This window comes from Chinchilla lanigera, unplaced genomic scaffold (assembly GCF_000276665.1).
Source record: "Chinchilla lanigera isolate Chin_1 unplaced genomic scaffold, ChiLan1.0 scaffold00028, whole genome shotgun sequence".
NCBI lineage: Eukaryota > Metazoa > Chordata > Mammalia > Rodentia > Chinchillidae > Chinchilla > Chinchilla lanigera.
In genome coordinates this window covers 6,895,769-6,922,306 of record NW_004955429.1, presented here as the reverse complement: position 1 = coordinate 6,922,306, position 26,538 = coordinate 6,895,769, and the positions used below count along the sequence as shown (strand labels likewise).

The following is a 26,538-nucleotide window of genomic DNA, read 5'->3' as shown; positions in this document are numbered from 1 at the left end:
AAGAAAATGTTGAATAAAGGAAAAGTCAACTAACTTCAAAATGGTTGAAAGGCTTTGTGGTGCTCTTCCCTGCCTTCTTTCCTCCTAGGCCTCCATTTAGCAAACTGAATTACAAGATGGGAGCCTGGCTGCTGGGCTTAGAGGGAGTAGGTCCATTTACAAGTTATTGTGCTTATCTGTTCTAACCTGTCTAGGAAAAACTAGGGTCACTGATTCAAAATAAACTTTAAGTCAAAGATGGCTGAAGAAACAAAGGAAGTTATATACTTATAAAAGTGATTTATCAAAAATTAACACATAAACATATACACACCAAGTAACACAGCCCAAAATACATGAAATAAACATTGACAGACTGAAGTAGGACAGTTCTATAGTAAGTTGGAGACTTTAATTTTCAATATGGCTAAATCATCTAGATGGTAAATAAGGAAGTCAAAGACTTGAACAGCATTACAACCAGCTAGACCCAACGGATATCTCTACACACTAAGCCATCCAATGACCTCATGATACCCATTCTTTTCAAGTGCACAAGGAATATGTGGGAGGAACTCAACTGAGACCATGGGAATTCTTCAGCCAGTTCTTCCAAAACTCGTGGGGAGAAAGAGCATTGTCCCTGATGAGGAAAGCCTTGAGTGGTAAACATTTGTCCTCTAGATATTTCTTAATAGTTACACAGAAAGCCTCCCTGACCCACTCATGTTACCCAGCCTTTTGCATTAGCTCTCCACATGACCCCTAGCTTATTCATGACTTTGTTTTCTGAACACTCTTGGGGTCTCAGAGTGATAAACCAAGAAAGCTTTATCTTGAGGTCACCCCTCAGACTGGCACACAGCAATAACGTTAGCCTATCTGTGGCCTGGCATTTTCTTATCTTCTATAATGTATGTCCTCCTGGGTATTTCCTTCCAGAAAAGGCCACTTTCACCACAAGTGAAAACTTGCTGAGAGTGAAAGCTCTGTGTCATCGTTTCGAAGTGGTGTACCTAATTCTCATCAACTCTTTTATTAGCACTGCCCACTTCACCATGCCTAGTTAAACTATGAACCCCAGTTCTCACTTTAAAACTGCGAAACCGCCTCTTACAGGCACAAATGTTTCACCAGTATCACTTGCTGATGGATTATTCTTCACAAGATCCACATGTAGAGCCCTAGCTTTTTCATAAATTATAGACTCAGATAGCCTACACCGGTCTTCTGCCTTTTGTTTATCTACACCAATGACAGCTTTTCTACCTCATCTAATACTGTTGATCATGACTCCATCCCCCTTTTGAGGAACACCGTTAGCAACACTGACTTCCTTCTAAAAATCTTTTCTCTGTAAGACTGCTGAGATGGTGGATTTGAATAAGTTGTACATATTAGTGAAATCAGTCATAGGAACACCACTCTATTTTGTCAAGGGAAGGAAGGTCATCGGGGCATACACTTTAGTGGACACTAGGATTCCAGCCTTGCCTTCATCGTTCTGCTGCCAAATCTCGTGGTGAGATGATGTGAGCAGTGTTCTTTTTCCATGTTCTCCCATTGTGATGTACAGTCTCACTGGAAGTCCAAAAATAATGCAACCAAGCAACCAGTTCTGCACCATGAACCAAAATAAGCCTTTCCTCTCTTTAAGTCAATTATCTTAGGTAGTTTATCACAGGAATGCAAAGTTGACTGACACACTATCTCAGTATCATGAAGATCGTAAATGGAAAAACTGTATCTATATATGTTGGTGACTGACAACTTTTCCTCTGAGATCAGGAATAACGTAAGGATGACCTTACCCCTTCTACTCAAAACAGTATTGGAAGTTCTAGCCGTGCAATTAGGTAAGATAAAGAAATGAAAGACATCCAAACTGGAAAGAGGTATTTACAGACAGAATCATATTTTATGTAGAAAATCCTAAAGATCCCACAGCAAATTTGTTAGAATAAATGAATTTATCAATATTGCAGTACCTAAAATTAACACAGAAAATGTAGTTATGAACAATCAAGAAAATAAAGACAATTCCATTTAAAATAGCATCAAACAGAATAAAATACTGAGGAAGATTAAGGAGGCAAAGGACTTCTACACTGAAAGTTATAAAATACTGCTGAAAGAAATTAAAGGAGACACAAATACAAACATAACCACATGTATAAATTGAGAGACTTAAGATTGTTAAGGTGAGGAGGAGGAAGAGATGATGGATAGAGAATTCACAAGTTCTGATTTCAAAGCTACAGTAACAAAACCAGTGTGGTACTGGCATAAAGACAGACATATAGACTAATGCAAAAGACTAGAAATCTCAGAAATCACCCTGTATATTTGATCAAACAATTTTTGACAAACAAGAGCATTTAATGGGAAAATACAATCTTTTCAACAAATGGTGCTAAAACAATATATACATAGTATAGTAGAAAAATATGGTGAACACATATTTTTAAAAAATCTATTGCAGTAAGAGATACATTACTATTAATCCCCCTCCAGATATTTTCCCTTGCTTCAAATACATTTATCACATAGTACTTATCATTTCCTGAAGCAGTTCTGGAAGTTCTTTGTGTCTTTAGTTGCATAGTTGTGGCTGCCTGGAATTCCTGAATTGATTCAGAATGTTTACCTCTCATGGTCATTTTGACTTTGAGGAAGAGCCAGAGCACACTGCCAGATCAGTAAGGTGGATGAGGTCACACTAGTTTTTCTGGAGCCTGCTTTTCTTTGGATGGAGCCCAGCAGTAGCACTGACTGTATTTTTTAGCAAACCTTGTAAGGACATGAAAGACTTCTAGAATTCCTTTAGAAAGTGGCAAGAATGATGGGATAAGAGTCTTTGAAGTGAAGGAGAGTATTGTGATTGGGATTACTTCCAATGTACCTTTGACTGTAATAATTTTAATTTTTTGCTTTATTAGTACATGCTTGTAATTTATTACTGTAATAATTTTTAAGACTAACCAGTTACTGTGTATTTTAATCACACTCATACACACTTGCAAAAAGAACGAAACTGGACCTCTAACATGCTACATATAAAAATTAGTGTAAAATGGATTAACAACCTAAAGAAAAAAGTAAATCCATAAAATGCATAGAAGAAATCTCATATTTGACAGTAGATTCTTTAAAAAGTTAAAAAAACCCATATAGAATGTAAGAAACTATTTGTAAATCATGTATATATGTGTGTAGTATACAGAGTATCTAATAAACTCAATAACATAAAGAAAAATCATCCAACTCAAAAAAAGGCATTTCTTCAAAACAGATACACAAATGGCTAACAGAGCCCAAGAACAATCCTTACCATCATTGTCATTAGGGAATGCACATCAAAACCCAATGGGTACCATTCACACTACAGGATGGCTACAGAAGAACTACCACTACAGAAAAATAAAAGTAGAAAATGAATAATGCTGGTAAGGATATAGGGAAAGAGGAATCCTCACTTTGTTGGTGAGAATGTAACATGGTGCAGATGCTGTGGAAAACAGGCTGAGGGTGCCTCAAAAAGATAAACTATTACCCTGAGTCCTGGCAATTCCTCTCAGGTACATAGTCAAAGGAATGAAGACACATTCAAATATATGTACACACACCCACAGCAGCACCATTCAATGTCTAAACCATAGAAACAGCTTAAATGTGTAGCAATGGATGAATGCATAAACAAGTAGTGGTATATATACAGATGACAGAATATTAGTCATAAACTGCTGATACTAGCCACAGTGTGGGTAAACATCAAAATATGCTGAGAGAAAAGAGGTGAAACAAAATGTTACATATTATGTCACTCCATTTAAATGATACATTCAGAATAGGTGCATCCACAGAAAATGAGTACAGATGATGGTTGGCATGGGCTGGAGGGAGTGCAGAATGGGGGGCAACTGCTTCCCAGGTCTGGGTGAAGAAACGGTTTGGAGCTAGACACAAGTGGTAGTTGTACAACACCGTGAGGGCACTGGATGCTACTTAACTGTTCAGTTTTAAAAGGTTAGTTTTATTTTATGTAAATTTTATCTCAATTCTTTTAAATGTTAAAACAAAACAAGATAAAACAAACAACCTCACCACACTAAGATATCCACCAAAAGACCTAAAATGAAAAAAGACACACGCCATCAAGGGTTGGTAGAGTAATGGAGCGCTGGGAACTCTCATAAACTGGGGGATGTGTATTTGAGAAAAGCGTCGATATCTAGTAGAGCTGAACCATGCCTGGCAAGAGAGTGGACTAACGAAGTACCCGCTATTTGTTGTGAAGTGTACTAAGACACCAGGATATAGAACATGAAAAGACACAGTTCTCCTTCCTAATGTACAGACCCACACAGTCATTACAATATATTTAGATTGCAGAGGGTACATAGCATAGTGAGTGGGTCTGGAGTCAGATCACTTGAGTCCTAGCTCCACCATTTGTTAGTTAGTTATGACTTATTTAAGTCTGACTTTTATTTCTGTATCACATATGAAATTTCTTTTCTACTCTTACTCCACAGTTTCAGTTTACTGTTCCAGGAGTCAGCTTTATAAAACAGAGCACATCAGTACTTCATTCCTTCCAGCTAAATATCTGAAGATTCTGTACTGCATAAAAAGTAAAATCTAAACTTTTTAAGTTGGCATTCAAAAACTTACACCTTTTGTTACCTGTCTTTTCAGCCTTACACCACACTCGCACCATGCTGCAGAAGTGGTTCTGGTCTACTGTCTTACCTTGAACAAGCTCTAAGATGTCCTACCCTGACTTGGTGTACTAGTCAATATGGCTTCCTTCTCAGAATGAACCCTGTCTAGTTTGAGTATCATCAGGTCATGAGAGAAGAGGATTATTTTTTACTGATTATTGATACAGGGTCTTCTGAATGTCATTTTGCTTAACATACAAGGAGAGAACAAAATTGGTTACATTTATGACAACAGTTTTGACATGGTCAGAGACCACCATAGGTAAAAGGACAAATTCACTCCTGAGCCCTTAACCTGGTACTCAATAAAAGCATGTTTTGTGTTTTCTTCTGAAGCAGACAGGGACTTAAAAGCAATTTTTGGTAAACTCCATTAGTCTTCACTTAGGCCTAGAGATGCCCAATAGGTAACTGAAAAAGTAATGCTTGGTCTTCACTTTGTATCCTTTACAAACTTAAAACTTTGAATAGACGTACATTAATCCTTTAGGAATAACTGGCAAAACAAGTTATTGGCCCTACATTTATCTTGTCTAGCTCATCTCCATTCAAGACTGAGGAGAAGGTAAGAATATTTTCAGGGTTTACAGGGACACCCAAGTGCCAGCTTTTACAATGTCCACTTTGAACTCACTAGGAGTGATTGAAAGTCTCCAGCCATTGTCTTAAACCTATAGTGACTTGGGTTCCAGGAACAACTGCCCCTCAAACCACAAAGATCCTTCCAGACCTATGGAAACCAGAACTGAGATAACGGTCAACTGAACCCTAGCCTACCTCAGCTGGCCTTGTGCTTTTGCGGGTGGACCTCCTAACTCCTACATCAGAGTGAGCCCATTCCCAGCTACTTAAGCTGGAGTCTTTACCTGTTTTCCTTTACTTTTTAATTTTGTCTAATAAACCTTTCTTACCCATCACGTTGTTTTTTTCTTTTGGTATCAGGAACTGAACTCAAACTTGCGCTTGCCAGGCAGGCGCTGTGCCACTGAGCTATATCCCTGGCATTACCTCTCACATTGACACATCTTGAAATTCCTTTACTCCCCCCTTTTGGTTCAGTCAGTGAATCTACTACGTACTCCACGAGGGGAGAGAGAGAGATGAAGTCCCTCTTGGGGGCCCTGTCAGACCGAGCGACAGGTTGATATACCTGACAAATGAATACAATAGTGCTCCAGAGCACACGCTGGCCTGCTGGGTACTTTATTTAGATACAGGGAAGTTACTGTTTCCTCAGCCATTACCATATTGTTCTATCAGAATATCTCTTCTTAAAAGACTGTCACAAAGAAACTGGTTTTCTGATCTATCCACTTGAAACTAATCCAGCATCAAAAGCCAGCTCTGTCCCTATTATCACCAGTTGAGAATATGGGGAGGTATTTCCAGAAACTTTGAAAAAAGACAGTCCTTTGAAAGATAAAACATATAAAGATAAAGTGTAATGGATTTTGAGTGACTGAATGAAGTAAATTAGTGGAATCAGTTTAATTCAACAATTCAGTGCAATTTATCCTCTAGACAGACACTATATTAGATATACAGATAAAAAGGGCAGGAACTAAATCATCAGGTTGTTTATAGCAGAGTGGAGGTGGAATGTAAGTGACTAGGTAATAACATAAGAATTATATCTCAGTTTCTTCCTAAAAATAGTTATATTATTGCGAAGACTGAATGCAGGGGAAACAATACAAAAACTAAATCCTACACTAAGAATACAGAAGAATACCTTATAGTACAAGAGAATAACAAATTTGTAAAAAAATACCTTTCTCTCCAGGTATATCTAAGTTATATTTTAAGAATTATAAAAATTGTAATTCTGGAAAGCATTTATTTATTTATAATTTTTTTTTGTTTGCTTTTGTTTTTTTGAGACAGAGCTCAGGCTAGCCTTGAACTCACCATGGAGCCCAGGCTGGCCTTTAACTCACAGTGATCCTCAGGGTTCAGCCTCCTGAGTGCCAGGATTACAGGTGTGCACCACCATGCCCAGTTAGGAAAGCATTTAATACACTATGATTTGTCTCTTCTAAGATTTCTTTCCTCTCTGCAAAACCAAAATCTAATCTATTTAAGTATCTGTTTTATATAACATCATAATCCTACTAAGACAAAAGTGGTTCATTTAGGGATACAGAGAAAAAAACATAGGAAAATAGTATTTAGTTACTCAGTAATGTGATGTTTGACTAGAGCATGTAGCATATAGTTGTTAGGAAGCAGAAAGCATTCTCAGATTTCAAAACAATGCAGACGTGGTAAGATTCAAAGCAGAAGAGAGCAGGTAGTTTGGTAGCAGTCAGTTATTATAAGATTGCAGGCTTAAAAGACCCACTTTGAAGACTTTATTTCAATACTATCTTGATATTCTCAAAACTGTCAACTGTTTCCATTGTAAAAGTCCCTAAGAGGAAAATAAATTCACAACTAAAAAAGTCAAATAGCTATCACAAGGCCGGGTGTGGTGGCGCATGCCAGTAATCCCAGCACTCGGGAGGCTGAGGAAGGAGGACTGCCAGGAGCTTAAGGCCAGCCTGGACTACATAATGAACTCAAGGCCAGCCTAAACTACATAGCAAGACCTTATTTCAAAAAAATCAAAAAAATTAAAAAAATAAATACAAAATAAATGATAGGTAAGCCAAATTTTTTCAAGGACAATGATAGGCTGGAACCTACACATCCCAGTTTATGAGAGCCAATTGTTTTTAGAAACACTGCAAGCCAGTTAAACATACCTATCATTAAAAATTAACTTATATAAACTCATAATTAATGTTTTACCTAGAAAAGGTAACATATATAACATAACATAATTAATGTTTTACCTACAAAAGGTAACATATCCCTTATGTAAAATGCCTGACACCAAAAGTGTTTCAGATTTCAGAGGTTTTTGGTATATATGCACAGACTTTACTAGTTGAGCATCCTTAATCTGAAAATCTGAAATCTGAAATGCACCAAAATCTGGAACATTTTCAGCATGATGCCAGTGTTTAAAATGTTTCAGATTTTGCAGCACTTTGGATATCAGATTTTCTGATTAGACATGCTCAACCTGTAATGACTCTCAATTCATCAGTTCTTATTTAACCACACTGAACCACTGTGACGCCTTTGAGGATGTCCATTTGTGTGTGGTAGAAATATAGTGCGGTACTACCTGCATCTCTGCCTAATTCTACTCTGATTTCACACTGATAATTTGAAATCAATCGTGGAAGGAGAAATTATACAACTAAAATTGGCAAATGCTACAAATCAAGGCCTTCTCCCTCCAAAGAACCAATTTTAAAAAGTTACCAACACCCACCCGTGTGGGAAATTGTAAAATTTTGATAAGGAGAGCTAGGTTAGAATGAGTAATATTGTAAGTTACTTGAAAAACTATGTCTTGAAAAATCACTGATGACATAGGGAAACATAAAATGGTGCGAGATTTTAAATTAGACCAGTGGTGACGAACCTTTGGCACACATGCTGCAGCGGGCTGCCTATCACTGACAGCTCTAAAAAGTTTGCTATCACTGAATTAGATCAGTTCTAGAAAACGCCATACAACAAATAAGTGAGCTTTCTTATTTCATAAAGAGGGATATGCCATCCATCTTTAACTACGTACTTTGATTTTAGGAGTTTAACTTTGACTTGGGGTCATTCTAATGAGAAATGAAGAACATACAAGTAGAAAAAGAACTGCCAGGAGTCACTGTTGAGTATTTCTCAGAACCATAATCCTAGTTCTAATATTTTTAAACAGAAAGAGGAAACTTTCCTAAAACACTAGATTTTGGGCTATATGGACATGTCACACTGAGCAAGGCAGACATGTCTCCTACAACTTTAGTGTTTTCACCGTGCCTTGCCTCATGGAGCAAGGCAGAGGCTGTGCAAGTGCTCACTAGCTTTCCGTGTTTTGGCATAAACCACGCAGCTCAGCTTGTTGCATCATTCTTTTACCTACTGAGGTTCCATGCAAAATGTCATTAGAAAAAAAATGTTCCTAGGAAGGGAGGGAGGGAGGCAGGGAGGAAAAAAGGCAGGGCAGACAGTATGTTAGAGAATGTAAGCGCGCGTGTGTGTGTACACGCGCGTATGCACACATGCATGCACACATCCATACCATCAGTACTTATGTATGCATATTCCAGGAGGAATGGCTTTGCAGTACATACACAAATTTATATTCCCACATATCTCTAGTAAAAAAGAATAAAATAAAATTACTGAGTATGTTGTACATAATCTAACTTTTAAAGGGAATAAGAAAACAACTGTAATTTGGACCTTTACAGAATTACATTATTGTGTCTTCAAAATAATTTTGTGTGTTACACTGTATCATTTGTAAAGCAAGGGCAACGCTATGAGACAGAGGAAGAGAAAAGGGACACAATATGAGAAGTCTCTGAAAAAGAAAATGTCACATCATAGAAACATTACCAGTTGGGATACTGTCTTCTCAAGAATACAACCAAATATCTTTCCAGCTAAAGTGTCTTTTGCATTGGAAAAGGAAAAGACATAAATGCATTAATTTAAATGACGAGAAATGCATCCATGTTTAAAGGCTTTTTTTTTCCTACAGCAAGCAAATCAATCAAAGAGTAAAGAGGAAAGTGCAATAATGATTGTGAGACAAGGCTTTATGGAAGATGAAATACCAGGAGCATGGAAGGTGCTGTGTTCCACAGACTTTGTTTCTTTGAGCTCTTCCACCCCAATACTAGCCAGGCCCATTTAGCTGAGCTTATGAAACCTGACAAGGGGACAGCCCACAGCAGTAAGGATGCAGGATAGTGATTTTATTTCTTATTTTATTCATTGCAGCCTCAGGGAGAGAGATAACGAGAACAGGAATGAAATCCAGGTCTCCTACATAAAACACTGCAGAACATTACCACTAGGTCACCAGGGGGAAGAAAAGAAGGAAATATTTTATTTTAAGAGTTTATTTGTTATAATCTTTATGGCGGAAAATTATTGGTTTTGGCTTGCCCAATGACATTAAAACTTTACTTTCATTAATCATACATTTGAGTGGTTGTTTTCATAAAAAGTTGGAGACTATTTACTGGATTTAAAATATTTAGCTACACTGTTTCTGAAATTGAAGAAACAAAAGACTACATGAACTTATAATTGTCAGGCAATTATAAAAATAGTCAGAAATCACTTTAAAATTTTTATCTATCTAATAATATTCCTGCTACTTGACTATTGGTTATCTTTCATTTATTACTAAAAAATGCTATGTATGTTCTGTCACTGATGAAAACCCTGAAAGTTCTGGAAGAAATTACCTGGGTTTGGGGCTTCTAACAATTTAAGGTTAAGAAATCCCATAGATGGATTAATGCCCAACTTGTGTATATTGGCCGAACCATGTAAAAGTTGTAATATTTGAATGTTTTTGACCTAAAAAATGAGAAGTGTATAAAATTCAATAAAATATATTAAACTGGCCCTGATACTCAAATGTTCTCTGTAAAATGGAAAATATTAGTCCTTAGCATTCTTGTGAGGTTTAAATGAACTACTCCACGTGGTTCACAGCACACAGGATAGTACATATCTGACAATCAAAAGATGTTAGGATGACTATGATAATGATAAAAGTTTATATTTTTCTACTTTGACATAGTGTCATTAGAATTTTAATTACACAAAAGAAAGAAAACATACAATATATAAAGAAACCATTACAATTAAAAGGTAAATTTAGTATGCCTACTGGATAAAAGATTTTTATCCAAAAAACAATTGTATTTCACAACCAGAAAGTGAAATGTAAAGAAACATTATCACTTGTAATATCATCCAAAAACATGATATGCTTATGAATAAATCTAAGAAAAATGTGCAGTATATACACATTAAAACATGCAACACATTATTTAAAACTTTTAAGTGAATGAATTTATTCATGGGGTACAGAGTCAATAGTATTTTTATGTCTATTCTTTCAAGATTTACCTATATATTCATTGTTACCCCAAATCAAATAGTTTAGCTGAATAATTTATCAAAAATTACAAGCTACTTTTAAAATTTATATGAAAAATATAAAGTGGCAATCTTAAAGAAGGAAAACAAAAATGGAAAATAATAATACTATACTGTATTTTAAAAAGCTGCAGTAATGAAGACTATTCAAAACTGGCTCAAGCACAAAGAAGATTTAGGGAACAAAGTAGAACATGTGGAAATAAATCTATAGAGCTGTGAGGACCTGGTGATGATGACCACGGCATCTGAAGAGCTGCAGGAGGCAGTCTTCAGTTACTGGTACTGGCTCAAATGGTTTAGAAAACTTACAACATTATTTGGAAATACCTTTGACTCTGAGGTAAGAAATGAGTTCTTTAAAGGAACAACCTCCTCCTCCAAAAATCAAAACAAACCAAAATGCTGAATAAGACAAAGTAACTTTCTAAAGTTTTCCTAATCAAAACGCTAAATAAGAATTAGTAACTTCTGATTACTAAAATACACTATTAAGAGAGTGAAAGGGCAAAACAGAATAAAAAGATGTGTATCAAAGATTTGCTTCTGAAAAACATAAAGAACTCTTTATAAACTAACATAAAAAAGACAAGGAACTCCAATTAAAAAAACTTGGAAAGGTACCTCAAATAGAAAGCTATCAGTTCCCTGTAAATATAAGGTGTTCAACTTCATTTATAAAGGACTATGTAAATTAAACCATAATTATTTATCACTATATACCTAACAGAAAGATTAAAATATAAAAGACTAGACTAAGTGTTAGTAAGGATTAGAGTAACTAGAATTTCCTTACCCTGCTGCTGAAGTAGAAATTGATTCACACTTTTTTGATACAAACATTTTTGAAAAAATTCAGAAATATTTACTCAAATTGAGTTATGATTTGCAACTTAACTACAAAAATAGAAATCTTCCTTATCATATTTCTGCAACAAAAATTAACTGCTATTTATAAATGGACTATTATATAGCAATGAAAAATAACCTACTGGTGCATTCAGTTATGGATAGATCTCAAAAATATAATACCTGTACAGCAAATCAGATGCAAAGGAATACATATAGGATGATTCTGTTTATAAACTCCAAAAAGCAGGAAGAACTACCTTTGACATTAGAAGTCAGGACAGTCATCATCTTAGAAGGAAAGCAAGACAGCAGCAGGAGGATGCACGGGAAGGACAATGTTCTCGTTGGTTCACTCAGTTCACTGCAGTGGCTCACTAAGCCGTATACCTATATTTTATGTACTTTTCAGTATGTGTTTTCTTCCGTTAGTGCATATTTTTAAAGCTTACCTGTTTTTTCTGTGTTCTATTCCTGTTTTCCAGCCAATCATCCATTTGCTCCTCAATTTCCTCTATAGAAGTTCCATGATCGTAAGACTGGATATACGTGCTTTCTAAAGGTGTGTATGTAGGAAATTCAGGTTTTGGCTTTTTAACTTTAACTTTCTTCTGCTCTAAAAAAATGTTTAAAAGAACCAATTATTGAGATTTGTTAAGAATAAACAATTTTAACTATTCTAATGTTCTTCATATTTTGTATCTTAAAAGATCAAATTTTTCATCAAAACAGAATTGCATTATGATAAATAACTGTGTATACATCATTGCTATATTTTTATACTTGATCTTAGCCAAAAGGCTAAGAAGCAATCATTGCAATATTTTTAAATAAAACCCAGAGATGATGCTGTAATGATTATGACAAAATTACCATATCAGTTTGTATACACCTTCACTTTTAAAGTACTTTTGTTAAATTTCATTTTGGTAAAATGGAAAGAGCTTTAATTTAATGGCTTAATCCTATCATCATCATCATATATGAGTTAAATAATACTGGGCAAGTAACTTAATACTTAGAACAAATGTCCATTTTAAAAAATCTATTCAACACAACTGGCTCTCCGTAACTGGTATACATTTATTTTCTCAGTACTTTACAAAGACAAAATCTAATCTGGCAGCATCAAGAGCAGTCATCACTATAGTCATGTATTGCTTATGATGTTTCTATCCATGAATACACAATGCTGGTCCTATAAGGTTATATCACCTACTAATGCCATAGCCACCTCAATTTGCATAAAGCATACTTGATGATGTTCCCACAAGGATAAATGACCTAATGATAGACTTCTCAGAGCATATTCCTATTGTTAAGCAATGCATGACTATGGATGGCTATCAACTTGGTTCTCTATTAAATCCCATTTTGATTAGAGACAACACAGAGAAGCTAATTCATTCTTAATTACTGTTATCAAACTCACCCAGCTCATAACCATATTTTGAACACCCTGTGTGTTCATGTACTATAATGCCAATGTAATAAAATCAGTATCAATAAACACAAATTTCTACAACACACAAATATTTCAACTCAATGAGAAAATGATTTACTAAATAATGCAGGAAAATTGAATACCTATTTGAAAGAAAAGTGGACACAATCTTATAACCATACATACAAAAAAATTTCAGCTAGATAAAATTTGATTTTAAAAGTCAAACAATAACAACTTGCAAAATGAAATCTAAAAAACCTTTAAGTACTACTTAAAGGAAGATGATATCTTAAAGACTGAAAACCCAGATTCTACAAAAAAGACAGAAGATGGAATAACATATCAAGAGAATAAATTTGGGAAGAATATCTGCAATTCTGAGAACAGAAGGCTGGCATAAAGATTATACAGATTACATAAATTGACAAGGGCATAGGCAACCCAACAGAAAAATAGGTAAAGGTCACAAAAAGGTAATCCACAAATGACTATATCCACATGGTCAAGAAACAACAAAAGATGCTCATGTTCTCTAAAGGATTAAGAAATACAAATTTGAGTAATACCAATATCTGATTTTAAACCTATTATATGGGTAGAAATTTAAAAATCTAACAATATGTTTGGGCAGGAAAAAGACTACCTCTAAGTTGGTGGTAGAAATGTGAATCACTGTATTACAGCCTTTTGAGAAAGCAGTCTAAGAGTATCTATTAAAATTAAAATATCTAACCTTTCCCCCAACAATGGAAGCATTAGAATGTAACTGTATGTGTATATAGGTGTATATGTGTTTGTGTGTACAACACAACTTATTATTTTGTTATAGAGATACAAAACAAGTAACATTAAGCGTTTATGGGCCAGAGATAGAGCTCAGCGGCACAGCGCCTGCCTGGCAAGTGCGAGGCCAAAAGTTCAATTTCTGGTACCAAAAAAAAAAAAAAAAAATTTAGTGCTTAGTAGGAGAAATGACTGAATAACTATTGATGATGCATCCACACTAAGAAATACTATATCACCATTGAAATAAAGTATAGATGGGCCAGGGATACAACTCAGTGGCACAGCGCCTGCCTGGCAAGCACAAAGTCCTGAGTTCGATTCCCAGTACAAAAAAAAAAAAAAAAAAGGATAGAAACTGACAAACGAGGTTTCCCTGAGTTTCAGTAATAAATGAAATATACAAAAACACATCTAAGACTGCATATTTGTAAAGAAAAATAATGTTGCTCCAAATCCCTTTATGTGCATGTGTATATATTCATATAAATATATTTGAGTATTAATATAAGCATGGAGAAAACTATGAATGAATACACCAGTGTGTGTGTGGGGGCAGACAAGGAAGAGAGACAGTATAGAGAGATAAACAATAAAGAAAAGATCAGAAACGCCAGAGTAATAGTTTATACATGTATATTTATACATTTTATAAAAGTATATACATACACGTATAAATAAAATTTAACCCTGTACAACATAAATCTATCTGGAAGTTCATTAACTTGGTGCTACTTTAATAATACAAGGCTTAATTTTACCACTTAACATTCTGTACTTGGCAAAAACCTTACACATACTTTTTAAAAAGTAGATGTTTTTAAAACTGAATGTCAAGAAAACCACATAGTTCTTAAAAGAACTCTAGATGCAGTTTAAATTCTGCCAATAAGACAGATTAAAAAAAAACAAAAACAAACAAAAAAAAAACAAAAAAACTGAATGTCTTTTTCCAGCTTCAATAAAACTTACATCATTAGTATAGACCCCAGCATCATGAATTTAATGAACACATTATATTTCATTCAGCAAAAACAAACATTTTTTTTTTGCAGCATGATGTTTATATGGAGAATTTTGAGTTAAATAAAAATATATACTAACTTAATACAGGGAAGAATCTTATGGAAGTTTCATACATTTTGGTTTCAAGATAGATAGATTCCAAGAATGATAATTAAACCTGACAAAGGCAAAAAACATAGTCAATCAACCAACCAACCAAAAAAAAAAAATCAAACAACAAAACCAAAAGAGAAAAAGTAAAAGCCATAATTTATTAAGTGTGTAGTGAATGAAGGGAAATGGTTTTCTCTCAAAAGAAAATTTTATTTGGTAAGATTATTTCAAAAAATGATAAATGAGCCAAATATTATCTAAAGCAAGAGCTTCAATTTAATGCTCCTTCTAAAAAAACAGGAAGAAGTTTAGGCTCAGGAAAAAAAAAACTGCTGGGGCTGGGGATACAACTTAGTAGTAACACTAAAAACAAAACAAAATGCACACAAAAAAATAAATTCTGGCCTAAATAATCTGTCTTATTACATACTTGGAAACATAAACAACTTCATTTTTGAGCCAGCTACTTTTATCACATATCTTTTGTCTCAAAGTATAAGAGTATTTTTTATGCCAAGACATAGTCACCAAATCATGATTTGGACTCTTAGGCCACAAACCTGAGGTTTTTTCAGATATCACTTGTACCCTGATGCTACTGAAAACAGTGGAATACAGTTTAAAATCACAGTATCTTAAATATATCTTTTTCTAGTGAGCACTGGAAATTTCTCTTGGACAAATGTTCAGACAATAAGCATTTGTGCAAACAAGACAGAAAAAAAACCTGTAGCCATACCCTCTTCCTGCCACAGAGGCTAATGGGGTGCCAGGACTTGTGCAACTGCCAGCCTGACCACCCTCCCCACAGGGTGCTGCAAGAAGTCTAAGAGGTAATGAGAATCCCCTCCCTATGGAGTCAATGCGACCATATGAGAAGCCTGGCTTCTAAGGAGCCTCACAGAACAGACGCAAGTTTCACAGGCCCGGCGGTACTGGGCGGCATGCCTCCTACAGGACCAGCAGTGGCCAGTGGGGACAGTGAGGACGCCTTCCTGACTCTCGCCCAGACAGACGCTTCCACTGAGGCCTAGGAAGACCCACACCTGGCCTCCTTCTCAGCTACAGGCCAGAGAGGAACTGAGGACTTCTAGCCCAGTACTGCTAAAGGGTCGCCCTAGAAGACCAGGTCAAATAGCAGATGTAAGGATCCACACGTATCATAACACAAAATCCCCTATGTCCACATGTATGAACAACAAACTTTTAAAACAAATGAAGAAATACAAAGTCCCAGCAAGGAAATAAAAGACCTATAGAATTGCCAAATAGAAATGTTGGAACTAAAAATAAAATGTAATGGTGGGCTTTATAGCAGAATAGAGCAGACAGGGAAAAACAATCAGTGCATGCCAAGATTAAAAAAGAGAACCCAGAACTCTAGTAGGAGTCTGAGGCGGGATGATCACAAGTTCGAACCCCACCTGGGCAAGCTTGTAACTTAAAATAAAAAACCTGTGCCTCAAAATAAAAGATGAAAAGGGTAAGAGTGTAGCTCAGTGTGAAGGCCCTGGTCTCAGTCCCCAGTAGTGAAAAAATATGAAGTGGGATGGATGCAGCCAGAGTAATACTCAAAAAAACTATCCTAATACACTCATGAAGTAGATACATAAAATAGATATTTGAATAGTTTATAAAGGAAATATAATTTGTAATTTAAAAATCTAAAAAAAAGATGGTGTCACCAGAGAATTCTGCCAAACATTTACCCCAACATTACACAATCTTGTTTAGAAAGTAGGAGTGAACACTTCCTGACTCATGATAGGAAGCTGGAATTAGTATGATATCAAAATCAAAGAGAACAAAAAGAGAAAATGAATGCTTATGGTTGGAAAGTTTGTGTCCTCTCCAGAACGCGTGCTGAAACAATCTCCATAAAGCTGGGCCCTTCCAGCAGGCAATTAGGTTACGAGGCATGGGTCCTTTCTCAGGAACTGAACTAGATTAAGCCCTTAGAAAGCAGGCTTCACCAGACCCAGGAAGAAAAGTATTTACACATTCTCGGTCCTATGTGTGAGCTGCTGGGGGGATGACGGGGGCATGGGAGTAGAAGGGAAGCTACTGGAGGAAGGGGACAAAGAGGGGAAGGGGAGTGACAGCTTGGTCTTCATGTGTTATGCGTGTGACAATGCCACAATGAAACCCTCTACTCTGCATGATTACAAAGTGGTCACTACACACAGCAACAAGAAGCAGCTGCACACAGTTTGGTTCTTTTCTCTGTGCTCCTTCTACCATGCAAGGACATATCATTTATTCCCTTCAAAGGACACAGGAACAAGGTGCCCTCTTAGAAGCAGAGACCTGGCCCTCATCACATACCAAATTTGCTTTGGACTTCCCAGAAGGATTTCATTATAGATGAGTATATGATTATGATTATTATTGTTATATTTCTTTTTTTGGGGTGTGTGTGTGTGTGTGTGTGTGTGTGTGTGTGTGTGTGTGTACATTTGAGAGAGGGTATCACTATGCAGTTCAGGCTAGGCTTGAACTCACTTTTTAGTCCAGGCTGGCCTTGAACTTGTAGCAATACTCTTGCCTCAGCTTCCTCAGTGTTGGGATTACAGGTGTGCACCACCACATCTGTTATTACCTTCTGAAGAGACAAAATCTCACTCTATTGCCCAGGCTGGTCCTCAACTCTTGGTCTCACATAGTTCTGCCTCAGCCTCCGAAGTAGCTGAGACTATAGGCACATACCACTGTGCTTAGCTTATTCTTAATCTACGTAAAAAGGCAAAGGAACCAGAACAGCTAAAACATTTTGAAAAAGAAGCGTAAAGTTGGAAGAATCACTTAACTGAATTTTAAAACTGGTATGGTCACATAATCCTATTGTCAGAGCAAAAGAAACATAGACCAAGGGATTGGCACAGAGAGCTCAGAAGAAACCGATCCACATAGGTAAGGACAACAGACTTAGGACAAAGGTCTAAATGCAATTCAGTGGAAAAGGAATGATTATTCAAAACACAGTACAGGAACAATGGGATATTCATAGGCAAAAAAACAAAAAACAAAAACTGAACTTCAACCTAAACTTTATACCTTAGTGAGAAATTAACCCCAATTGCAGCACAGATTTGTATAAAATGTAAAATTATAAAATTTTTACAAAAATAGGAGAGAAGTCTTCATAATCTGAAACTTGGTATAAGATCTTTGATATGAGAACAAGACACAATCAATAGAAAACAACAATATACTGTACATCATCAGAAAGGAAAACTTGCTCTATGATGAAAATATAAGCTACATTCTGGGAGAAGATATTTGTCAACCACATATCTCATAAAGAGATTCATCTAGACTACAAGAAGAACTTTCAAAACTCAGTAGTAAAAAAAGACTCTGTTAGAAAACAAGCAGAATATATGAAGATAGATTTCACTGAAGAGAATATATTCATAGCAAATAAGCACACTAATGGTTACCAACCCTAGCCATTAGGGAAAGACAAACTAGGGAAAGACAAATTAAGTCCGTGATGAGGAATCTCTGCACACAGTTCAAAACCGCACCAATGTCACATGCTGGTGAGGATACAGAGAGATGAGGGATGGCAAACCTTTTAGGGCTTTTAATGATACAAACAGCCTGCTACGTCACACATGCCATAGGTTTGCCACCACTGTAGTAGAGTCTCCACACATTACCAGGAAACAGTGCTAACCAGGCCCCTCTGTGGACTGAGCTGGAGGTTACCTGAGCAACCTGTGCTACACTGGCACAGAAGGATCAGCTCACTGATATCAATGTCAGTACCCTGGTTTTTCTTTTATACCAGTTACGTAAAATGTCAGCAACAAGGAAACTGAGTGGAGGGGACATGGAACCTTCCTGTGCTATCTCTGTAACTTCCTTTGAATCTGTAATTTTTCTTTTGTTGTTTGTTTGTTTTTTGTGGTACCGGGGATCGAATTCATAACCTTGTGCTTGCCAGGCAGGTGCTTATGCCACTGAGCTAATATCCCCAGCCCCTGAATCTATAATTATTTTAAAGTAAAAACTGAAATACAAAAGCAATATATAGTTTTGTTGTAGCAATAATGAAAAAAAAAAAATCCTACTATTAGGTGAATAGGTACTTGCAGTTTGGTTTAAAATTTCCAGAGACAGCATCAAAAATGGATTCAAAAGGACCACATCTTACTGAATACAGGAAAAAGAATGTCATAGTCTGGATAGCTGTGATCACTCAAAAAGTAGTTTTAGTGATGACAAAGACTTTTTTGTAAGAAATGCTGTTGAAGAATATGAGTGCGGAAAAGAACAATATAGTATTTCTAAACTCACTAGTTTGACAAATATTTACCAAGCTCCTACTATGTGCCAGGCATGGTCCTAGGCCAATGGTGGTGAACCTATGGCGTGTGTGCTGCTGCTGGCTGTTATCATTGAAAACTCTAAAAGGTTTTCCATCACTGTCCTAGGTTCAGAGGTTACAGTTATAAACAAGACATACAAAAACACCTTACCTGCATGGGGCTTATCAACTGATGTGTTATTTTATATTAAGTAGCTACTCATTTCCAAATTAACACATAAAACTGGAGTTGAAATTTGACTAATCTATAGCCACAAACATATATTCAATGGGATAAACTTTTTGGAATCATTTATTGAGAAGATTAAGACTGTATTATATTGGCACATGCACAGCACTGATTTGAAATATTAAGGGGATGCATGGTAAATTTATACTTGAGCTGTATGATTTTAAAAATTCACACTTTTATTGTTATCAAAGTACCCATGGCAAAACACTATTGTTCAGGTACTTTTTGCCTACATTTAAAATATTTTAGGACTAAAGCACTAGACATCCAATTAGGTTTTATAATATAATATGTCCTCTAAGTTAAGGTAGAGAGTTTTTTTTCCTTTTTTCTTTTTCTGTTTGAGACAGGATCTTATCTTGTGATATAGTCCAGGCTGGCCTCAAACTCATGGCAATCTTCCTGCCTCAGCCTCCTGAGTGCTGGGATTACAGGTGTGCACCATCGCTGCCAGCCCCAAGTCTACTGGAGGTGGTGGTTGGTTATGTGCCTTTTCATCAGTTATCGCAGGTTCTCCCAACCAGAAGTACCCACCTTACCACAGGAAAAATGTAAACATGTACTGGGGCTGCCTCTCCCACACTCCCTTTTTCCTCAATCAAGTTACAAATCAGCACCAGCATCTGCTTTTTTCATGAACTCTAGTTTTCTAGAGAATCAATGCTCCTTCATCTTAATGAAGGCAAATGCTCTCTCATCCTAATAAACTAGAAAGGCTTTTCCCTTTCCTTCTGAGCACTGAGTGCCCCACCCCCTCTGTGCTCTCTGATATCCCAGTTTAGGTCTGACACTGGAACATGCCTGAGTGCCATAAAATAAGAGGCAAAATATGACAAGTGTCTGAAAATATTATTTTTACACATAAAGAAGTAATTGGCAGGAAGGTTTGATAATTTTATTTTCTTTTTGATTAAAAATCATACAAGGCATAAAGAAAATGGTAAGAAAATACTAATTCTGATTTTTGGTCTCCTTTTGTCTATTCAAATTATGACCTTTATAAACACTACCTCTATGAAATAAGTCAAACATTTCTTGATAATGTACTGTCTTTCAAAATAGCTAGAAAAAAGGATTTTGAATATTTTCACCATAAAGAATGTTTGGTAAGATGTTTGCTCTAATTTGAATATTATGCAATGTATACATGTATCAAAAGATCATATGGTACTCCAGAAACATGTACACTTTTTATGTATCAATTAAATTTTTTTTAAAAAAGGATAATGAATTTAGCATTCATGATATGGGCTGTTTCATTTTCAGTACATTAAATTTACTTCCTCTGATCTAGAGAGGGGCTGAGGAAATACAGTAGCTCAGGGGTAGATGCCTTGCTTAGCATACACAAGGCCCTGGGTTTAATCCTCAGGCCCACAAATTAACAAAGGCTATTTAAGATAAAGCTCATAAAATTAGAGACTATACAAAAATATCCTGGATACTCAAAAGGTCTAATTTTAGAAATATTCAACTTATTTAAAGCTACATATAAAGCTCATCAAAGGTTTCTAATGAATGTCACAAAAATTTCCTAAATAGAGATTTAAAAATAGTTTTACAAAAAACTTCTCAGAAGGATATTTACTTTAAAGAAATTACCATTTCCCCACTTACTCTCCTCTAAAATACTATTTTTCTAAGACTGTTACACCCTACTCCAAGTAGCTCTGGGGCAGCCCCCTGAGAGTGCTGCACAACCTGAGCAGTAAGGCAGACAGACATGAGGGCAGATTAGCGGTTAGGTCATGAAAGACAGGCAGCATAAAATAGCTACTGCTAATCTGCATGAGATACATTTACACAATTAAGTAGATGGAAATGTTATTATGAACTCAGTATTCCAATGATGGTCTTTAAAATTAAGAAGGATAGGGGCAAATGAAATGCACACTAGGGGATTTGGGGCCTTTATGTATTAATTCTAATGTATACAACGCAGAACACTGTAATGAAGTTAACAAAATTAATTAAAAGATTCTTTGCATGTAACCATTAGAGACTACATTAAAAAACACATGACAGTTTCTGACATTGTTAACAGTGAATGTGATTGTTCTTTATCATTCTTAATGTCGGTCCACCACCTTTTCCAAATAGTCACTGACATAGAAAAACATGAGATGAGAGACAACAGTTTGATCATGCAGAGCCTAGTGTGAATGTTACTTTTAATACAACTTCTTATATGTATTCTATTCTGAGATTCACTAACTGATAAGTTACTGGTGAATTTTCAAATGTTTTAAAGGACTATAATACATTTTTATTGGAGACAGAAAGAACTTTCAGATATTTATCTACTTAAAATTTATTTCTTTACATAATCTTTTTTTTACTAAATAACAAAATAAGAAACAAATTATTAAAACTGAGAATGTTAATCAAACTCTTAGCCAGAACAAAAATCTGTGAACAACTTAGGAAAAATGGTTATAACCCTCAAAAGGAGCTCTGACATTGTGATAAATATTTTTTGTTTAACCCCTATTTTCATAAGGGTAGTACATATACTTAATCGTTTACTATTAAGACAGTTCTAAAACAGATACCAAAATTACAACAATTAAGTGTTTTGTTACCAAAATTTGATAAAAATGATAAGCTGACTATGAGAGTAATGAAATATAGTATATTTACATTGTCTCTATAGGTAAATTTTAGATGAGTTGGATGTTTTCCTCTTTCCTTACAAATAAGATTTTTTTCTCTTTGACTAATTTGAAAGGCCTAAAAAAGATTATATACCAATTTTATTTAAAAATAACAATTATATAAAAATCACATTTAGAGTTTATTTACCCACTTCTACTTCCCAACATACATCTACCTAATAATCTTAATATGGAACCTTACCATCTTAATTCTTCCCTCTTCACAGAAGTCTGCTTTATACAATTATACAGTTGATCTGAACATTATTCTGTACTTGTAACTACTGAAACTTTCTGAATTAAATTCTTTGTCTCCTGATGTAGCGTTCTATATGGACAGATGCTTGGCTGACATTTAATATTCATGGTATTACACTAATTTCAATATCCACCCATTCATCCACTTACTGAAAATTTACTATGCAATAGGACACTGTTGGAAGCTGTAGACACAAGGATGAAAAAGGAAGTCCCCATTCAAAAGGTGCCCAGGCACACAAAGGATTGTGCTAGAAGGAAAAACAGCTCTAGCCCCTGAAACTTGGGGACACAGCAATGAACAGATAAAAACCCTACCTTATGATGCTTACATTCCACTGGGAGGAAACCAGATGTAAACAAAAGTAATAAATTGTTAAGTAGTTAATAAACTGTTCAGCAGTTAAAGGCGCTGAATAAAATAAAGTAGTGTAGAGACAGTGCACACATGTAGGAAGGATGGAGATGAAACAAGATTAGACAAAGGACCAGAACTTGGAAAATCTCTTCCTTAACAACATGTTCAACTTTTCCTAAAATCACGAGAAATGGTCTTGAGTGTACATCAGAAGATTTCTTTCCAAAATATTAATAATTTATTCAAGGATGTTTATACTATATAACAACAGTACTGCAAATGAAACAAATCTTTCAGAACAAAAATCATTGATATTTTCTGATTTCTCAACTACCTAAGCACTGTTATCACAGCAGTTCCTAAGATTTGGCCCTAAAAATCAATTATAATTTTAGTACTAGAATATAATAGGACACAGCAGATTTTGGATGGCCCTACTTGAGGAGCTGTATGGCCCCATGTTGATTTTATTCTTCCTTCTGATAATGGACTTTGGGTGGTTCAGGAATAGAGTACTTTTCATGCATAATACATTAAATACAACTGACTATGGGCAAAGAAAACATAGGAAACTTAATTACTGCTAAACCTACAGGAAAATGCAAATTTAGATCATTGGTTTTATATGATATTGTTAACACAGTAAGACAGTGTTTCAAACTCACTTTGAAGTGTTTCAAGTTCGGTTCTAGTCAGTGCATCTTCTTTTTCCTTCAATTTTGTTTCTTTATATTTAGCGTAAAACTGCCCAGCATCCTTAAAAAAAGAAGTTATAAGTAAATTAGCATAAAAATCACTTTGTTTTGACAGTATTTTCCCTATAACTTCCTTTTATAGCAGTACACAAATTTTAGAAGTAGCCTTTTTGTTTTCAAATTATTTTTCTTTTTTTTTTGGTACCGGGAATTGAACTCAGGCCCTTGCGCTTGCTAGGCAGGCGCTTGTGCCACTGAGCTATATCCCTGGCCAAATTATATGGAGAAACAGAAGAAACAATAGGTAAGGCCACAAACTGCATGAGCATAAATTTGAGTACTCCCTTCTCTTACATGGAAAGGAGGTCTCCACTTCCTATTTTCTTCCACTGTGTGGTATTTTCTTAATACCATGTTGTTGTGTGTATACACAGCAGAGAAACTCACTTGCTAACCTGAATTATTTGGTATAATAAATCATATTATTGTAACTAACAAAGTACTCGTGCTATTTTCATAACAGTCCCTTAACTGCAAGAGGTTTCCAAAATTATTATATGCAAATCTGATGATTAACTTATATGGCCACAAGGATGTGAGTGAAAACTATCATTCCTTTTTCTACCACCCTCAGAGGCCAGTATCAAACAGTCATCACAGAGGCCTGAGGATGGACAATGAGGACACACAAGGCATACAAACACACAGGTGTCAAGATACAGTGGCTAAAGTCTCAAGAATGGCATATAGGTAAGACTTTAGCAAGGGTCCCCCCCCAAATACTAGGTCTTAAATAAATCATAGGCATGAAAATAAACAAGCTGATGCTCAAGGCATATGGTGATCCTGACAATGACAAAAAGCAAAAGAGAGCTTTTCCCACACTCCTCAACTCAAACTTCATATTCTATATAGCAACACTGCTTCCAGGCCTTTGCAGTTGCTTTGCCCTCTGGCTGCAGTATTTTGCTTCCCACTATTATTGTGACAAACTCTTTTCATCCTTGAAAGCCCTGTTCAGGCACTATCTCTTTTACCATCTCCAGCGAATAAGTCTCTTTTGCACACCACTTCTGCACTTAAGTGCTTATGAGACTAGGTCATGCTACATTCTGTCCTAGAAGATGGGACATTGTGATAAGGATCCATGTATGCCCAGAGCAAGTAACTGGCATAGAGCAGACACTCAGTAAGTGTTCACTGAACTGCACTAGATTGAAATATATGAGGACCATATAAAGAAAGAAAGGAGAAGGCTTGATGATTGACTTATGTGCAGTAAGAAAAGACGGGTATCAGGTTAACTTTAGGATAACATTCCAAGACTGTAAGATTCTTAGAGCAGGTAAGAAAGGGACCCATCTGACAAGGCTATTTCTGTAGGAGACAAATGGAAAAAAAAAATCAATCTTTGACATTACCCAGGTCAGATATAAAAAGATGAACCCTTAAACTCTTGCATAGAAATCTCTTTTTTCATCTGTGACTATATCCAAGTCAAGTCTTCTCCTTAGGTCTATGTCTCATGGGATTATATCAGAACTCTTCCACTGGATAATGAATAAAGGAACTAATAGTGTATTCCTAAAGTTATTCAATCAATATAAAAAAGATATCTCTTTTTATTCTTCTTTTCCCACTTTCATGTTCTTACCTCATTTCTACTAGATGGGTTTTCACAAGCCCCGGGCCAGCTAAACAGCGCTGTGATTTGAAGGGTCTGGATGGTCATGCACACAACTTACTCATCCTCCCATGCCCACACATACCTTACTTTCAACAGGGTTTGAGGTTAGGATTTTATGGCCCCTTAACATTCCCCACCCCATCCCCTTAAGTAAAACTCAACCCTGGGGTATTATTTTATATTAAGCCATATCGGTTATTTATACCTTGGTATGAGTGAATGAATGAGCTTATTAGCTTCTTTCCACAGAGTAGGTTTTAATAGTAGGGAAGAAGAAAAGGCCAGGAAGGCATTGGCTCCTTGAGGGGAGTAGGAAATGTGGCACCATGCAAAAAAAAGAAGGGCACAGATTAGTTATTTACGAGAGATGAAAGAAGGTAGGTTGAAATCAATCATCATAGTACAGTACAGTGAGATATGTGATTAAGAGGCAGATTTTAGGGTCAGATTACCTACATTAAGATCTAGCTCTGCCTTCTTACTATGTACCTATGTGATGCTCAGCAAATTTATTTCATTTCTATATGGGTCAGTTCTTCATCCATTAAATGGGAATAATAAAAGTATCTAACTATAGGGCTGTTGTGAAAATTCCACGTTAACTATTTGAAACACTTAGAACGATGTCTTGTTAGGTCTTGTATGTGTTATCTACTTTCATTATTACTTTATCATTTGCCTAGAATCTTATTCTCTGTCACAAAGTAAAGGTGAGGTTTTACACTTCATATCTTGTGTCTTCTTGCTCAGACGACTTCTTTTTAGCTGCATCCTCCATGTAAAGACCTGCTACTGGCAACAGCAACTCTTCTAGTGGTCTTGCCAAATGTGTTTCTTTACTAATGTTTCTTCTGTCTGCTACAGCACAAAATTCCACTACAAGTCCTTTGAAATACCCATCTGATCTAAAACCTCACTTATCTGAGGGCTGCAACGTACTGAGACACCTTAATGTATTGCAGCTAATCCAAGAGTTTTCACACTTTCCCTAGTCTCACTCACTGTCTGCTCAAGGCAAGAATCCTATCTTCCTTTTGTACTTTGAAGCATTCATTTAAATGCTCATCATGCTTTTTCTTTTCTTCTTACTTCACTTGGACTTTCAAATTATAATTACATCTCTCTATTCTAGGAAGCATTACATCTGTCCATGTAGTTTTCTAATAAAACTACAGTCTCAGTTATATTGTGCTAATAACTACTTTACTCCAACCATCCTTGCATAACAAATTATATTATCATGACTACAGTTTAAAATGCACTGAAAACAAAAGAGTACAAAAGGGAAGTGATCATGACGAGTGTGGTGGCTCATGCCTGTAATCCCAGCACTTGGGAGGCTGAGGCAGGAGGACTGTTGCGAGTTCGAGACCAGCCTGGGCTACAAAGTGAGCTCAAAGCCAGC

At 35.9% G+C, this 26,538-nt stretch overlaps 1 protein-coding gene across 1 annotated transcript in view; it reads right to left on the bottom strand.

Annotated features, from left to right (window-relative positions):
- The window catches only part of Dnajc1 (DnaJ (Hsp40) homolog, subfamily C, member 1), a gene marked incomplete in the record, with an annotated part of 181,124 nt that overhangs the window by 65,273 nt on the left and 89,313 nt on the right, over positions 1 to 26,538 (bottom strand). Inside the window, 2 exon segments of the mRNA XM_013515403.1 lie at positions 12,020 to 12,183; positions 23,417 to 23,507. Coding sequence (XP_013370857.1) covers positions 12,020 to 12,183; positions 23,417 to 23,507 — 255 coding nt within the window.